At 36.0% G+C, this 18,531-nt stretch overlaps 1 protein-coding gene across 19 annotated transcripts in view; it reads left to right on the forward strand.

Moving 5' to 3' along the window:
• Positions 1-18,531, forward strand: part of CADPS2 (calcium dependent secretion activator 2) — a 295,682-nt gene that overhangs the window by 113,444 nt on the left and 163,707 nt on the right. For all 19 annotated transcript variants that reach the window (XM_032687469.1, XM_032687472.1, XM_032687479.1 and 16 more), the window contains exons 4-6: positions 9,300-9,380; positions 10,889-11,125; positions 15,131-15,252. In XM_032687469.1, the coding sequence (XP_032543360.1) occupies positions 9,300-9,380; positions 10,889-11,125; positions 15,131-15,252 (440 nt within the window). The remainder of the gene's footprint in view (positions 1-9,299; positions 9,381-10,888; positions 11,126-15,130; positions 15,253-18,531) is intronic.

An 18,531-nucleotide genomic window follows, 5' to 3' on the forward strand; every position in this document is an offset into this window, starting at 1 on the left:
TGAAGACAATTTGGGCTACAGCTAAAACCGGAACTGGAGCAGGCGTGGTTTGCAGTATTGGCCCTAAACTTTACAGAATAGAGCCTCTGCTACAAAAACAATCTGAAGGGAAAGTTCAAGGAAACTAAGCAAGAGTGAAGAGCCTGTTGCAGAAAAGGATGTGAAACTGTTCTTGGTCAAGATTCCAATCAGTGTGTGTATATATATATATAAATATATATATATTATATATATATATATTTATATATATATATAAAATATATACAGTTCATAAAATTGATACATCTTTACTTTATTCCCTTTATGTAGAGAAAGTCAGAAGAGTACAATGATCATAGCATTTATGGACAAACTTGGGACAGTGTGTCAAAATGAACTGAAATGCCATTTAAGTAGCAAATAAAATAAAATTCAGAGGGAGTTTAATGTTGGAATTTTCTTTTTTAAATTTGTTTTTATTTGCTTTTTTCCCCCCCTTTCATAATCTGCTGGTAGTAATGTCCAAGTAATATAATGATTCCAGGACTATGTAAAGAGTCTATAATCTTAGAGAAATGCTAGCTAAAGACAAAACATTAAGTGTCTAAGTACATGCTGTCGGATTTTTCTCTCCTTGTTGCCTAAACGGACTGCTGGGAATAAATAAATATTTAAAATATCTGTATCTAGGTCAGAGTATCTTTTTCACTGAAACCCCACATTGCATAATTAATGGCTTCTGTGAACCAAATAAAGCCTCAAGTTTTATCTTTACCTTAAGTCAGAGGAAAAACTAGTAGCAGAGTCAATATGGAGATAGTGATTTCTTTTGTAAATACGAGGACTTAGAAGACTTTCTTCAAATGTTATCATTCAAATATCTAGGCACAAAGGTGATTTGTGTGCATTATTGAATTCTATTCATGTGTTTATATACCACTTGTCAAGATTTGTTCAAGACGAGAAACATCTCAAGTCTTGGAATTTAGGTTATCAGAACACCAATTTTAACTTCAGTTCTATTAATTTCAGTGGTGTAAAGGAAAAGGAAAGAAATGTTTTATTTGGGCAATTGATGCAGAGCAATGATATGACTTTGTTGTGTAAAGGACCATGCCTGTAAATTAGTGAAAATCCTGTTTGGGAAACCCTACTCTGTCCTCAGCTCATGTGGATAAAAATGGTGATGGGGTCTGTTAAAATCCAAATATACCAACAAAAACCTCATTCTTAACTGTGCAAGGACATTTGTGTTAATTTTCCAAGTGTCCTGTTCACAGAATATCAGGTAGAGTCAGTAGGTGAAAATATGTAATAAAATATTGAAGATTACATTTTAATTTGGTCCAGGATAAATTTTGAGCGGTTAATTTATTTTTCAATTTTCCTCAGTAATGGTAATATTAAGTAGAGGATACACGTTATATTTGAACAACCCTATGAATCTCTTTGTAAAGACTGGACGATTCTCTGCCATTTGGGACATACCTTATTGGCTAATGTTGCCTGGCAAATTTAATCAAGTTTACTGTTAATAAAAGGCTTTTAACTTACAGTTTCTCTAAAAGGTTAATAGCAGTCAAGTATGAAAGATGATTGATAGGGAAACAGTCATTGACAGAAGTTGTATTGTACATCTGCACATCATGGTATTAAACAAACTGTTTCTTGCTAGACTTTCTCATTTATAGGTGGTGTGTATGCAATTCTTCAAATGTCTTACCACTTACAGTGTTGGCCAAGTGCAGTCAAAGTTTGACCTATGTATATGTACTGAGTGGAGTGGATTTAATAAAAATTTTTAGCTATTCCCATTGCATACATTGTGATTAACTTCAATACTGTATGTGCTTCCTTTCCTGTTTATTTTCAAGTCTTAGTTTAGGTTTTACTTGGGAGTTTGGTATTGGAAGTCCCTGAATAAAATGAATTGTGGGAAACATTTCAACCAGTGCCAAAACTCCCAAAACTGCACTTATTTGTTTTCAAATCTTGAATGTAAGCAAAGACCATATAAAAGTCTCAGCTTTGATTATTTTGGAAACTGCCAAAGTGTCCATCCAATGGTTGATTAAAAAAAAAAAATCTACATTTTAAAAAACTTTTCAGTGTATTTTTTGGAAAATTTTAATTACCTTTTTAATCTATTTAATTAGTTAATATAATTTTGACTCTAAATTTTGGGATGGTTTTAATATTTTTATAATATAACTGTGTTTTACAAATCAGTATATAATAAGTGTAACTGATAAGTACAAACAATTGATGTGATATCTTTTGCCACTTAATCAGTTGTACATATACAAATCAATATTGAAATCACATAAGCAGGTCCAGAACTTTATAAAAATATTTCAGAGAACAGAATCTCTTACCATCTGAGATTGTGCATGATTTTTTTTGAGCTTTTTGGGTAGTATTGAGCCAGTAAAAAAATTCTGAATGAAGTCTTATATCTCATGGACTGATTGAAGGTAGTCAGGCACAGGTTTTGAAAACATCTATTTGATTGGATTTTATTTTTTATCCAGTTGAAGCAGTGTAGTGTGTTTGACTGTTGATTGGCCTTTCTCTTTACCTGCATTATTGCTGTTTTTTAACAATCTTGACTACAGAGCAAGTGATGTACTAATTGCTTTCTCTGTTCATCTAAACACCCTCCATCCTAATTTCAGTATTTATATTAATATAAAACTGCTGCTTACCCTCCCCCCTCCAAAAAAAAAAAAAAAGGAGGGAAAAAAATAGCAGTCAGTAAGACTTCGTATTAAAACTAATTTCAACAGATGCTTGAGCTCCTTGTGGGCACTATGTTGCAGGAAAACTGAGTAATCAGCTTGGCCAGTTGTTTGAGAGGCAATCTTGTGCTCTGCTAGAGTAAAATCATTACAAAAATCCTGTGAGGCTTGATGGTGCGTTGTCAAAAGTTTTTCAAACACCTCATATTGGTTTTGGACCTGTTAGCTTTTATAAGTCTACTTGCTGCAGGAACTATAAATGCTGAGTGGTTGTTGAGTTTGTCCTTTGACATAGAATTAGCTGAAAACGTGTATACTGCTATTTTACAAGAGAAAGCATTTCAAAAATAGGTACCTGTTTTCCCTCTGTATTTTAACTACTAAGGGATTTTCTCTCTCTGGTATCCTTTCTCTTGTGTTTCACTTTGATTTTTGGTTGCACCTATTCATAAACTCATTTCTGAGTTTATTTGCCAGATGAGTTTTGTGTGTGTTGACTGGGAAAAGGAGTGAGTTGGGAACAGTAAAATTTAGGAACTGAGTTTTTAAAATTTTTCTCTTGCAGACCTGTGAGAAATCCACAGGATTTCACCACCACACATCCATCAGCATAGCCATTTGTGTGATACGTGATAGGGACTCTACAGGGCACAGAGAGCATGAGGGAGTTTTTAAATAGCATTTATGAGTCATTATGACTTTTATGAGTCTGAATGAATCCTCTGTATAATCTATACACAAGGAAGAGAAAATATCTTAAAACTGAAGTTAATGACATATCTTCCTCTGAAATAGAGGAATGATGACGTTTTCTTTACTTTTACAGCTATGTCTTTCTTACTGTGAGACAGGAGGGAGGAAGTTTATGAAAAGGTCCAGCAGCAGCCATTCAGAAAGCTCCACACATCTTGCCCTTTAATTAAATCTCTTTTCCCTCCTGTAGGAAGTGGAAGCCATTTACTTCCAGTACAGTCTTGTCCTTCAGAAGTTAAGTCCTGTTGAATTCATCTCCAAAAGTGATTGCAGTAGTAGACTGGAGTTGGGTGCTCAGTTTTTGGCCTGACTTGGAATTTGTTGATCCTTCCACTTTTACATATTTAGCTGCTAATCTCGGTTCACAAGCTTGGGAAACATCGGGAATCTCCGCAGGCTCTTTGTGTTCATTACACAGTGGCTCTTTGACACTGCAGACACCTTTAATCTCTTCCCAGTCTGCTCCTTTCAAGCAACTCCACCTGTGTAAAGATAAGAACAGGAACAAATCCTGCAGTTCTAAGAGGCATCAGATCTGTCTGAAGCAAAACTCCTTCTTTTAGAGTCAGAGTAGCAATGGCAATGGTCTGAAAACCACCAGTATTTGCATCTGCTTCACCTACTACCTCCTTTCTGCTTGCTTGATTGACAGTCAAAATCAAGCACTAGAACTTCTCTGACCTCTTCAACCTTGCTGCTGGATGCCATTAGTTGCTTCCAGAAGTCTGGTTTTTTCACTGTTGTACTATCTTGTCAGTTTAAATCCAAGTCTTTTATTCCATTTGGTTTTTGTTGACAGTTTTTACCTTGGCTGTCTGGCAGTAGTCAGGGATGGACCCTACAGGTTACCTAACATGGGCATCCACAAACAACTTCACAGCTCAGCAGGGCCCAGACTTGGTTATATGTGGCAAAAAGTGGTTGTAAAGGCAAAACAGCCATTGCTCTCACACAGAGTGAAAAGACTTTGGATTTCATGTTGCAGAAAGAAAAACGAGTCCTTAGATATGTGTACCATCAGTTTAGTCATTAAATGTAAAGAAATTTATATTGCTATTGGCAGGTATATGTAATTTCATGTTGATATTACTGTAGATTAGAAAGCTGCAGGGTAGCTAACTGAGCATTAATAAAATAGTCACTTGAAGAAACTATCAGTTTGAACATTGTGAATGTAAAGAACAATAACTTGCAGCAGGTCTGTACTCATCTGTACACAAACTGGTCTTGTTTCATGGGCATAATCTATCTGATTTACTTTGTATGTAGAGTAATATAGATGAGTAGCACCTCTTGGCAGTATTAATACATTTTTTACCTTAAGTTGCTCTTGCACATTAACCAGATTTTTTTCCTGTGTACCATTTTTCTTTTGCACCAAAATACACTGCTATGTTACGGCCTTTTAAGTAATTTAAAGACAAAAAAAATAGGAATCACAACGTATGCAGTCTTTTCCAACCTGTTAAAATATAGAAACATTCATTTATTAGACATATTTCTCTTCTGTGCTATTCAGGCATACAAATTAAACAGCTGTTGATCAAGAAAGATGGCATGTTGTTGATCCAAATAGTCATTTTTAACTCTGATAAGTTTACAGTCTTTCTTTAATGAGCAGATAATCTGAGCACAGACTTCATACATATTCAAGACAGAGAGCATCACTACCTGAAGAGGAGTCTAAATGCAGAGTTTGATTTAGCCTCTGGTAATGGCTGTTTGTAGCCTGACTGCTGCAAAAGTGATTTTTCAAAGGTTCATAACTTATACAGAGTTGAGCTGGTTTTCACAGATGGGATCCTGCTATATTTCATATGCTTACTTCAAAGCAAGATTGTGCTAGAGCTCTTTGACAAGATGGTCACCACTTTTCTTCTTATGGATAAAGCAGTGTATTGTCTACCCTAGTCTCTTTAGAAACAGGGGACTATTTTGGTTGAAACATTAAAACAGAAATTTGGAGTAGAAACCCTCAGTCTATCTTTCAGAAGTTGACACTTACGTTAGCAACTGAAATCCTCTTAATATGAATTGTTGGACAACTTGCATATTGAGGATGTTCCCAACTCCATCTCTAAAGATGATTGCCCTTTTTAGAGTGAGAAAAAATAAAGGCAACTTCAAACATTAAGGAGTAAAAACATTTTTTTAATTAATAACTTGATGTCTGATGCTGGGAGCTTTAGAAAGCTGTTTTTATGTGACACCATTTGAGAAAAAAAATTATGGTGAGCTGTCACTTTTTTTAAATAAAAAGTGATTTCTTATTCACCCAAGTGTAGTCACTCATAACTACTGATTTTTCTGAAGAAGCTTTAAAAATCCAAATAATCATCTTTGCAGAAGGAAAGGGCACCAGTGACACAACTGTCTTACTCATACTCCTCAGCTGGGAATTTTTCTTCTGAATTAACAGGTCCTCAAAAGGGGAGTCTGTGACTTTGCCTAGGTTTTACAAGTTTGGGGGGCCATATGTATGGCATTTAGGGAAAACACTGGTTGATTTGGTCAGGACTTCTGATGTGTTTGATGTACTGAAAATATGTCTCTGGTGTCTGTAGAGGGTTCTGTAGTGAGGTTCCCTGCTGCTAAAATACAAACTAATTCATTATGTGAGGTTTAAGTGACATGAAAAGCGTCTCTAATGTTGGTGCAATCAGTGAATAGCTATGATGTATAATTACTATCACAGCAAGCTGAAATTTTTTTTTTAATGGAATTTATATGTACTCTGCTTTACAATAGTCTCTAAGGCTGTAACTTTTAAAAAACGTGACTTGATATTTAAGGGTGGGAAGCATTATGTGATACCATGTAAATGCCAATTATTCTTAAAAAAAACCCCAAACAAACCTTTGCTTCAGTTTTAAGTCCTTCCAGATTAGTGATTTTTTTTTAACCAAATTTCAATTACAATACTGGGAAGAATCTGAGTTGCTATTCTGCAATGTTACATTTATATTAATTTCTATGCATAATGTCATACACTTTTCTAGGTTTTATTTAACAGCTTGAAAATTACATCAGTAATTGCTTGTCATAGCTTAGTATCCAGAGATGTCTTGGGTATGAGTTTGATCCACGAATAAGGAATTATGGAAAAGGGTACACTTATGTTAATGATTGTCACCTCTCCCCACCCATGTGATGGGTTCTATTAAGTGTCTCCCTATGTAAAAAAGTGGACACAACTCAAAAATTTCAAATACCACCTGTATTTTCAGAGTCTACTCAATCTTTCTGCTGTTGTCACTTCATATTCAGTAGATACAAAAATTGAGTGCACATACACAATCACTAGCTGTTTTGCTTGTAAAGTTATTTTTTCATGTATTTTGTTGAGTTTAGAATAAAAACAGGTAGAATGACCTTGCATGGAATAGGATATCAAAGTTACTGTTTTTCTCATTGTCACTTCATTTTGCTTACTGCAAAAATACTAATATCGACAGCTTTACTTCCTGTTGGGACAGGTGTGAATGACCTACCAATAATTATTACCTTGGCTCTTTTCTATTAGTAAAGTAACATTCTTTGCTGTTCACCTCTTCAGCGTCTTTCCATACTTTACAAAACATCATTACATACATACATTTATAAGACCATTAAAATGTACAAGTATTTTGGAAAGAAGACTGAAGTTTTAAAATAAGTAAGTAGGGAAATCACGTTTTTAAGTACTTGAGTACAAACAGATGATATCAATGCAGAGTTAAGGAAAAAATACTAAGATTTACAAAACTAGGTTACACCTTCATTAACTTAAATGAACATATTTTTAAAATGGAAAAATAACTAAATATCAGTCTTTAAGAAAAATCTTTTACCTCTTCAAATGAATTATTGATGGAGGCAGTCATTTAAGTTGTACCTTGACACAGGAAAAGGTTTTAACTTTTTTCTGTTTTCCCACAGCCTCCTTTTTGCAGAAATCTAAATTCGGTCATTGAAATTACCTTCAAACAGATATTCTTCAAGCAATTACCTGTCATGGGATATATTATGACAATAATGTTGACCTTCTCTTAGCCAAAAAAGGAAAACAAAATTGTTTTTCATATTAGACAGGCTTTCATACTGAGTAAACAAAAATAATTGCAAAAGTATATGGTTATAACACAAAGGAAAATAGAAATATTCTTTGTGACAAGTTCAATAAACCACATCGTAATCTGTTGAGAAATGGAAGAATACAAATTTGGGGATTCATCTGGCATACTGTAATTGTGTTTTGAGAACCTAAAACATTTGTTTTCATCGAGAACACTTTATGCTCACAGTCAAGTTAGGAGCAGATTTATGAACACATTTAGTGGGAGAACCTTTCAGCCTGGAATATGATCTATCTTCTACTCGCTGGTATAAACTTGAGCCTCTTTTGGGGATGCCGTCAGGTTTTGTTCTCTTTTTTCTGGTAGTCTGGACCAGTTCCTGCTAGAATCTTGTAAGATGCCAGATTGCACAGGTGACAGATTGCCTGCTCTGTCATTGCTTCCGTACTAGCAGTGAAAAACTTTTCATCCTGTTGCTAAATGGGGTCAGATTTGCATTAAGTATAGTGCTGTAATTGACCTGTAAGCGCTGGATAGTGCATTTTTAATTGTTCTTTTTTTTTTTTTAAATTGGAGTGCCTAATTTTCATGAGTGCTCTGGTTCAATAAGAGGTATCAGATTTAGTTGAGGAGCATTGTAAAGGAGTTGGTGTTATGTGTTTCACCTAATGCACTGACTAGGAGTCTTACTAAAAAACACTGAAAAACTTTAATTTAATGTAATGAATAATTTGCCAAGCTGCTTGTGTATTCATTAGCTGGAGATCTCATTCAACTAGAGAACAAGTTTTGCCACTTTACACCCCTAATCAATTTAAGTTTTTTTTTTTAGTAAAGACCAATTTGGGTATCCTTAAACCTTAGCTGTATACTAAATGCACTAGGGTCATATCAACATGTCAAATCATGTCTGTGGTTAGCCCTGGGGACAGAGAGAACCCTCCATAGGAACTCCATCTTTGTCCTTGTTCAACAGTTATTCTGGTAAGATGGTGAGATGCGCCTGATCTTTTCCAGATACATCACTCTGTTTTCCTCTTAACCAGCTGTGCAGGTCCATATGTTGAGGTGAAGTCCCACTTCACTTACATTCCCCCTCACTGCCCTTAACAAGTAAACAGGTGAAAAATGAGTTGAGGAGTCTCCTTTTGTTGAGACACAGCTTTTCTGCGTAGGTGAAGAGATGTGTCCTTCCCCTTTACCTCCCTGATGGAAGTCGGTTGTTTGGTCCTGTCTATTCCCTAGGTATGACAATACCAGAAATTCAAAAATTGGATACATCTTGATGTGAGCAGTTTGGTAATACTGGGAGAAAAGAACTGTGTGAGTGAAATAGTACCATTCTTAGAAGACACAGTCACACAGTTTTCCTTCCCTATACCTATATGTGCCTATACAGGAACTCATGGTCCTACAGAATAAATTTCCTTGCAAACATTTTCTAAGCCAGTCTTTCATTCTAGTTTTCTACTTCATGGAGAAATGGTTTTAGCTGCTATTTTCATAAAGAAATAATGCTTCTTCTGTATAGCCTGAGTATTAAAAATGTAAGGGAGCACTGGCTACCCTTCAGAGACCCTGAGTGCTGTGAGTAACTGGTGGCCATTTTATTTCTTTCATCTTGGTAAGTTTCAAAGCTGTTTATTTGCTTAGTGTTTCACTGATTTTAAGAAGAAAATTAATTTCTCTTTTGTTTTTTAGCTACATTACTTGCTATAAAGTTAAAATATAGTGCATTTCTGACAGTTAGATTTATTTTTGTTCTCTCTCCAAGTTGGATAATGGAGATGAACAAGCAGCCCAGATCAGACGTGAACTAGATGGTCGACTACAACTGGCAGATCAAATGGCAAGGGTAAGTGGTTGCTTTCTTGTACCAAAAACATATCTTCATATGAGGTTGAGTGGGATGATCCATAGTGTGTGCTTCCTGTTTCTGATTCTAAAATTAAGCAGATCCTTTGAAAATAGTTTGGCAGATGAATTTCTTCCTGCTTTGGAATATCTGTGTAGCAGGGGTAGGGAGAAAACAAACCTTGGTTTTGGAAAGTCATGCTGTGTAATCCTACACTTCCTTCATCAGCAAGTCCAGTTTTCCTCAATTTTTACATTGGGGTCGGAAAAAACATCTTAAAAAGAGGAAAGATACATCAACAACACAGTCTGTCTCACCCGTCTTCTGTGTTGGTTTATTATTATTTGAATGATCCTCACAGGATAAGGTACAGTTTAAAAAGCACTCCTAAGGGGTTTTTCTTCTAGAAAACCTTGAACCTTGTCCTGTGTTTTTTATCTCTAACTATAAATTACTTTTTTTTTCTTTTTCAATCTGTAATATGCTGGCACTGTAATGCTATAATGAGCCAGACCACAGACTTACTGCAGGTATTTTGGGTCACAGTCAACTTGCTTGGTCTTTATTATTGAAAAAAAACCCCAACTGTAGACGATTTACTGTAAAACATTTTATGATATGCCTTATAACAGATAATGAATAAAATTGTCTAGTTTAGGAGCAAGGTGCCTGTCTTTGCAGACAGCACATGGGGAGCGTTTGTTTGTTTCTCATTTATATGTAAAACATATATTTTAGAATAATTTATGTTTTTGTTTAATCTTGAATGACATTCTCCCAAGCACCCAATGTTCAATATTTGGAAAACTGTGCATAAAATTGGGTCTGTATGTGTTCATATATGCATTATATTTGTGTATATGTTCCTTCTTGCTTAGACAGACAATATTTAAATACTGTTATCTAAAAATTGATTTTCAAGTTCTTTCTATTGTTTGAGATTATTTAAAATAATTCATGTGTAATAATTCAACATTACTTTCAAAATGAATGATCAGTTATTAAAAATAGAGGTAAATGATGATTGGAATTTCTTGTCATGATTGTAGTTCAGCAGCTTTGTATTAGAAGCTTGAATGTGATTGACTTATTGTTGGTAGCATGGGAACTGGATGAAGTAACAAAATTATTAGTGGACAGGTCATTTTGTCAATTTATAAAATATTTGAAGGTAACATTGAAGGTATATTATTAATTACTATGTTTAAAACACTTGTATTAAAAATACCTAATATGTAGTTCTTCAACCTGGGTTTATGGTTAAATGACTTGGTGGGGTGCACAAGGTTCTGATTGTAGTTTATTTCTTCTTGTCAAAATTAACTGTATTTATGGGACAGGATTAGCCTGCCCATTGTTGTTGTGAAGACATAAAAATAGATAGACACCGCAATTATGACTTTTATTTTTATTTATTGTCTATTAACTGAAAGCAAATTGGTAGATTAACATGATGTATAATGAGGGAATTTTTTTTCCTCCCTAACTTTTAAAATATATTTTCCAAGGAAAGAAAGTTCCCAGAATTTGTAACAAGGGAAATGGAGAACATGTACATAGAAGAGTTGCGGTCTTCGGTGAATTTGCTGATGGCAAATTTGGAAAGTCTGCCAGTGTCTAAAGGTGGACCAGAATTTAAACTGCAGAAGTTAAAGCGGTCACAGAATTCTGCATTCTTGGACATAGGAGATGAAAATGAAGTTCAGCTGTCAAAGTCTGATGTGGTTCTCTCCTTCACATTAGAGGTAATCACAGATTTCAGAGAAAACTTGTTGGTGGTTTAAATTGCTAGAATATCTCTGTCTTGATACTTTTTTCTTATTAGTCCTTTCTTGGTAATTTTAAAATTTTATGTAATTAGGATTTAGAATACAGCTGTATGATACATTTTCCTCCTGCAGCAGTAGTTTCATTTGGGCCCACACAGCAGTGTGGGCAGTTGAATCTCCCACACACATGTAACTTTAAATGAATTCCAGTGCATTAAATAGCGAAGTATACTTTTAAACATAATAATGAACCACTGTTGTTATCAAAAACTCGTTCGCAGAATTTTATAAACAAGTAGCATTTTCTCAATGGAAGCATTTAGAGAATAAACACAGAAATTTGTTTTTATAAACTTCTGCACTTTCCTCAAGAAACTATCCTATGTTTTTGAGATTATGCAGGAAGTCTGACCTGTAGCGATGCAGTCCTAATCCATATAGAGCTCAACTGACTTCAAGAGGAAACCACAAATACGTTTAGTTATTTAAACATGTCTGATCAGAGAATAGAATGGTTTGGGTTGGAAGGGACCTTAGATATCATCTAGTTCCAACCGCCCTTCCAGGGGCACTTTCCACTAGACCAAGTTGCTCAAAGTCCCATCCAACCTGGCCTTGAAAATTTCCAGCATTATAACTCAGGTCCAATTCTCCAAATGTGCATACCAGGAAATGCTTATCTCTCTTTTAATAATAATAACATCAAAATGTTACCAGGGTGTGTGTTGTGTATTTGTTGGTCAGAAGGTGCAATATTTGTGCTATGCATTTGAAGTGGCTTTAGTTTAAGACAATAGATGATGTTACAGAAAAAAATATTTCAATTGTTTAAGAGTTTAAAACAAATAAAAATGGTTTATCTTTTAAAAAATGTTTTTTCTTAAGTGAAATGAGCATGTTTTTTTCATCTGTTGTTAAAAATTCAGATAATTTTATCCCATGTCATCATTAAAGACAAGAATTAAAAACATATCAAGAGTAGATGATGAAAAAGTTTGAATTCTTTGTATAACAGAGAAATGTAAAAGCTCAACATCGGCTTTCAAAGAGTAGTAAGAACCATCATTCTATATGCCAAAAAATATTAGTTCATCAAGCATGTAAAACTAGAGTGCAGGCCTTAGTACTGAAGTATATGAAAAGATGAAGTATTTGTAACTCCTGTGCTGAATCCCGTGTGTCTCCATCACATGTACTGTGTCTGCCTCCAGTGGATTACCAAGGCTGGAATGGTCCATTAACAAAGAATAGTTCTGAAGCACCTAAAAAGTACCTGAAAGGTTTGACAATAATGTTTTCTGTCTTTCAGTTTGCTTGGTGAGGGATGTAAGAAGAAAAACCTCCTCTATGCCTATAGAGAGGAAAATTGCCAAGAGATATAATTTTTAATAAATTTGGAACAGCTTTGCTTTTATAGCCCTTCCCCTCTCCCACCAGAAATGTAGACTGTTAGGTCTTGTGAACTAACATTTTTCTTTTTAATTTTTCCCTATCACTGATAAAGAGATGTTCTGCAACATAAGTTATCTACAGTTCATCCTGTGCAAGCCAAAGAATTAAATTAAATTAAATTCTCTATGTGTGATAGTTTTTAGTAAGACAGATTTTCATCTTAAACGTGGTATTAACCACGTAAATTGACTCTCTTGCCAAACAAGTCTCTTACTCTTGGTAAACAAAATCTCAGAAGATATAAAGGCAAAAGGAAACAGTTGAACTGATACTAATGCCGACTGAAATGTAGATGATGTGATCTTTTTCTGTGCAAATGGCCAAATAAGAAAAACTGACTGCATTTCCTTAAAATGAAGAATACTTCATTTTTTGAAAATGTGAGGTCATATGTGCAGAACTTCACATTTCTTGAATAACACATAAACATATCCATGTCATGTCCTGTGATGGCTCAACTAAACTGTAAGGCAACCAGCAAAATCCCTGCCAAGGGCTGCTGCACAGGCACATGAATGAACATACCTTAGGACAGAGTGAAAGAACTTGATGAAAATTTCTGTATAGGGAGGAAAGTGGCCAGGGTTCATGCTGCCACTGCACGTTGTTATTATGAACAGCAAAAGTTGCTAGTAATATTTATAATGTTCTGGTGGGAGTGGACCTTGCTAGCTAAGGTCGTAGACCCTCCTGAGCATCACTGAAAGCAACAGGGACTGTTTTTACAAGTTGGATGTTTCCTCAAATATCTTGTTTGCATAAATTAAAAAAAAACCAGACAATATAGTAGTAGAAGACTTCCTCATTTATATTCTTCAGCTGTTAGACAGTTTCAGAAATAGACAAACATTTAGGAAGCTGTTTATCAGCTAATGAACTAATGTAGATCTAATACACTTTGGAAGGAATGAAATGCAACTTTGTTCCATTGCTGGAATCCAGAATTTTTACCAAATTAAAATGTACTGTGCAATTAAGTTGGAAACTCAGGAAAAGAAGTATCAACATAAAAGTGAATAAACATGAAGTCTGCAAGGACATGCACTTGGTATGTGGAAAGACCATATAGATAGTATCATCTAGAAGGAACTCTAGTGCAGTCTCTCAGTGATCATTGATCATTTTGCTGACTACTTGAATTCCTAGACAACAAAAGATGGAAAAGAGGGTTGACTATGTTATTCTCCCTGAATTGCTGTTATTACTTATAAAGCATAATGGGCAGTGTTGATAATTTACAAGTAATATAAAAATGTTCTAAATTATCAATGACTGTCATCTCACTGTAATATTTACAAACTAGCAATTTTACAAGACATTTAATTATTATTAAGGTTCTGGGAGTTTTAAAGGACAAAGGATTTTACAACTGGGGTGAAGCCTGGCTTAACTTACTTTAATTGGAACAAAGTGGCAAATTTGTGAAGTGTTTAATAGCAAAATATTTTAGTAGTTGCTTGCTGACCTAAGAAACCAGTTTGTCTAATGAGACCAAAAGTAGTCATTACTTCTGGCACCTTTAAAACAAATTAAACAAATATTGGTTTACAGGTGAGGTTCAGTTGAGGACAGCTTCTCTTGCTGATGGAGTACATTTTTCCTGGTTTCTTCTCATAGGCCCAAATGAAACTGGCAAGAAAAGCTGCCTTTCTAAAGCAAGCAGGGGAACCTGACTGTCTACTCAAGTCTTCTCTGAATTAGAAACATCTGAAGTGCAAAAATTCCAATAATTTCACACTGTGAAAAACTGTAAGATTTATAAAAAGCAGAGAGCATTTAAAGTAGGCCTGCATTTGGCTTTTCTGAGCTGTAACTGAGTAGTCTAGAGGAGGTGAAAAATCTATGGGATCTGCCAAGCTCGTAATTTCCCTGGTGAAAACTCAGAGCACAGCTGGTAGCAGTGGCTTTTTCCCTTTCTCTTCTCCTTCTTCCCCATATGCATGCTGAACCTGACTGTAAGTACTGCACTGGGAGAAGGAAAAGATGTATGTGGTGGGGAAAAAAAATTACAGGAACTGATACTCTGACCTGCCTCATGCCAGCACAACACCAAATCACTTTTGAGATTAAAGGGTTGCAACATCCAGTGACACAGAACCGTGGTTTACCTTTCAAGATGTGATCAGTGTACTTGTTTACACTCGGACTTAGTAACCTATTCATTCTGTACATATTCACTTAGGTGACTGATTAAAAGATACATTTCCTCATGTATTAAGATTTAGAATTATATTCAGACGTTAGTCTCAAACTCCGCTGTTGGCATTTAAATTATGATTGGAGTGAGTTTTTGGTCATTGTCCAAGTAGAAGCAGAGCAAAAATTTCAATTCCTACTGTACGTTGTTGAAAGTGGAAAAAGAAGACAAAATCAAAATTCTTCTCTGTCTGTTAAGATTTGAATGAGCGGACTTTGGGACTTTGGGGATTTTTTTATTTTCTTTTTTTTACCTGTGTGGAGCTTAGTACTGCAATAGTCATGCTGTGTAATTTTTTCTGAAGGATAAACTATTTGCTTTATCTTCCTCAGATTGTTATAATGGAGGTACAAGGTTTAAAGTCAGTTGCTCCAAATCGGATTGTCTACTGCACCATGGAAGTGGAAGGCGGTGAGAAGCTTCAGACAGACCAAGCAGAAGCTTCCAGGCCACAGTAAGCCACTCTGCTGTTGCTCCATCCAGTATCTCTTTCCTTCATACTGTGGGAGAGCTTCTGACTGTCTCTACAGGTTTTGCAATTAACTTAGTGCTAGGTTATATGAAGTTTTTTCCTGGGTAGTTATCTTAAATTCTTTCTGAAAAATTAAAATAGAAATAATAGCTATTTATGATGAAGTAAGTATAAAGTGTGAATGCTGTCCAAATGAATGCCATTGAATGTATGGGTGAGGAAAAGAACTAGAGACTGCATGGTCCAAAAATACAAACCTTGTGATAGATGTTAGCCTGAGGTGATTTTATGTATTCTAGGTTAATGTGCAGGTGACCTTGTGGAGTGTAACTTGTACAATTGGTGGGAAATCAATACTCAGTAATCAGTCTTGACAGGGCTTTCTCACATGCTGAGCCTATTTCATTTTAAATTATAGGATCCACTTCTTTCAATTAAGTTTTGATGGAAGCAGTCAGTAAACTGACTTGGAGGGGGATAACATTGTGCCATCTGAACCAGTTAGAGTGGCAGAGAGGAAGAAATTAAATTGGTTGATTTGTTTGACCTGCACACTGTCTTCAGACACTTTTCTCTCTGTTAAAATGTCATTTGGAATCTTTTGTAGATGACTTTCCAGATAGCACATTGGGGTTTTACTGGCACCATAGTGTGCCTTGTGAAAAACAATTTAAAAATTGCAGTTGTTACAATATCTGATAAAACATCTTCTATGGAATTGGAGTGGTAATTTCTATTCTGTTTGGACCACAGACTTTAGTTAGGAAAAATTATAAGCACAGTTTTATCTGTCTCTTCTGGGTTTGGGAGTAGGAGGAGATCTAACTTGGTGGACTTTCTCCTAGCTGCAGCAAATTTCCTTGGCAAGTAAGCCAGCAGCCTACTCCAGTAACATATTCAAACAGCTTTGCAGAATACTAAATATGTGGGAAAAGACGTAAAATTCATTTGTCACAGTCCCTGGCTGTGTTCCTTCTCCCAGGCATAGGAATACTTATTCTTATCATTTGCACGTACTACGTGAGGACTTTCTAAAAGGAATGATAGTGCAAAAGACACATGGAGGTACACATTGAAGCAAGGTCATAAGTGGGTCTGCAACATCACCTGCTCATTTTTGGACTAGTTGGGGTGTTCACTGGTGGCTCAGGGTCCCATGAGAGTCACAAGGCTTTCTCATGGAGGACACATCGCCAAACTGTCCTTGTCTTCAAACTCGGAATTGCTCTCATACAGTTTCCTGCAAGGAGTGCCTGTAGCCTTTGCCTGCTGTCACAGCCAAGGTTCTTGTTCTTCTGATAGTGTATCTGTCTTTTTCCTCACCCTTGAAGTTGCTAGGGTCTATTTTAAATGCTCGATTAACCTCTGGTGTCATTGGTATGGGTCTTCAAATCTCCCTAAATCACCCAAATATGTAAATTTTTGAATTTTAGGTTCATTTATTGTCCTTCCAGAAAACACTCTGTAGATATAAGGGGTTTGTTTCTCAGGTATTTCCAGATATAGTGAACAAAACATGATCAGGATAGTTGAAAGTTAGTTCGTGGTTTCCTTTTTACATACTGAGGGCTGAAGGTTAAGGTAAAGATTGTAAAATCAATCAGAAGGTATATATCATGTGTAGATGCATAAAGTAAAAGTTAATAACAGATTAGTTGATTTTCCTACCTGTCAAAGTAGAAGCTTTGTGAAAAGGAAGTTCCATAAAAAATGGAGTCAGTATGAGAACAACTGAAGTATTTCTAGGAAAAAGTGTGGTGTTAGGACCTACTCCAAGCTTGTAAACTGATTTAATGGATTTTTGAGGTATGAGTTGATTGAATATGGGAGGAAGACAGATTATGGGATATTCCATATAAGTTATGTGTATGAACCAATTCGTATGGATTTGGATGGAAAAAATGATGCATCTTTAGGAGGTGAATTTTTGAGAGATGCCCCGAACTGTTCACTAAAAGGACAGGAATGGGTGTTATTTGTGCTGTTGACCTGCTGTCCTATAAAACAGTCAAAGCTGAAGGGACTTATAGAGCTCTGGAATCTATCTAGTTCTTGTGCTTTTCTGGGTTGTACTGTTTTCCATTTCTGGCAAGAGTGATTAGGAGACATTGGCATACAGTATGATTATGGGCATATAGAGACATTTAGTTTGTGAGCACATATAGAGATGTCATTGGAGGCAATGGGGGAGGATATTAAATTAGACAAGCATGAAATTAGCAAATTATGGACAAAGAATAAGAAGATGAAGGAAGCTGCCTATGGAATGGGACCTTCTTTCTTCCACAGTTTAATTTTTCTGTTAGAGCCAAATCAGGTTTTCTTGGCAGTAGCAATATTGCTTTTATTGATTGGTGGCAGAGGCAACAAGAGGGCTTGGCAGCATTTAATCAAAAACGCTGGTAGAAGAGAACCTAGGAACTACTGTTACAGTCAGGAGGAGTCCCCAGGTTTCAGGAGACTTAAAGCATCTCTTTTTTCTCTTCCCCGTCCCAGGCTGTGTCCAGTTCTTCTAAGATCTTTCTTAGTTTTATGATCAACACATCCCTTGCCCCATGCAGTCATCTGCCTCCTGTTGCACACCTGCTTCTTCCAGCACTCATCACTATTCTCTGATAGGGACCTACCAGGGTGATGAGGAGGGTCAGTCCTTGGGTGCAGGGTTAGATGTTCTTCCGGAAAGAGGAGGTATAGGAAGAGGTGGAAGCAGAAGTGACTTTCTGCTGCTGTTGGTACTAGTGATGATACTAATACTGGGAATAGAGATGCTTCCTTTCCCCCTTGGTCCTTTGGCAGGAGTAGGCAAAGTCATGTGTGTAGAGGCCAGTGACCAGCTGGGCAAGCACAGCCAGTCCATCTCTTTTCTGATACAGAGGAACCAAACTGTCGGAGGCCTTGGCTACTGCCTACTTTGCCTGCTGTTGCAGCTGGCTCCTAGTATAATTTTCAATAGTGTCTTTCTGATATGGAGGAAAAGTATCAGTGAGGCTGGAGGAGATCGTAACGTCAGATTTTATGCAGGATGTACAGCTAGAAAACGGTACCAAAGCTCTCCTACTAAGTGGAGAATGAGATAGTGATGAAAAGTGAATGATTACCATCAGCCTGCTGTGGGAAACTGCTGGCAAGGGCTCCAAATCATGCACTTGTCACACACATATTTTCTGTAACCATTTTGAACTGGTAGATACATTTGTGGGAAAAAAAGCAGTAAAAAGAATTATTTATACCTATTTTTTTCACTGACAAAACGTGAAATGC

The sequence above is a fragment of the Chiroxiphia lanceolata genome, chromosome 5 (genome assembly GCF_009829145.1).
Source record: "Chiroxiphia lanceolata isolate bChiLan1 chromosome 5, bChiLan1.pri, whole genome shotgun sequence".
Classification (NCBI taxonomy): domain Eukaryota; kingdom Metazoa; phylum Chordata; class Aves; order Passeriformes; family Pipridae; genus Chiroxiphia; species Chiroxiphia lanceolata.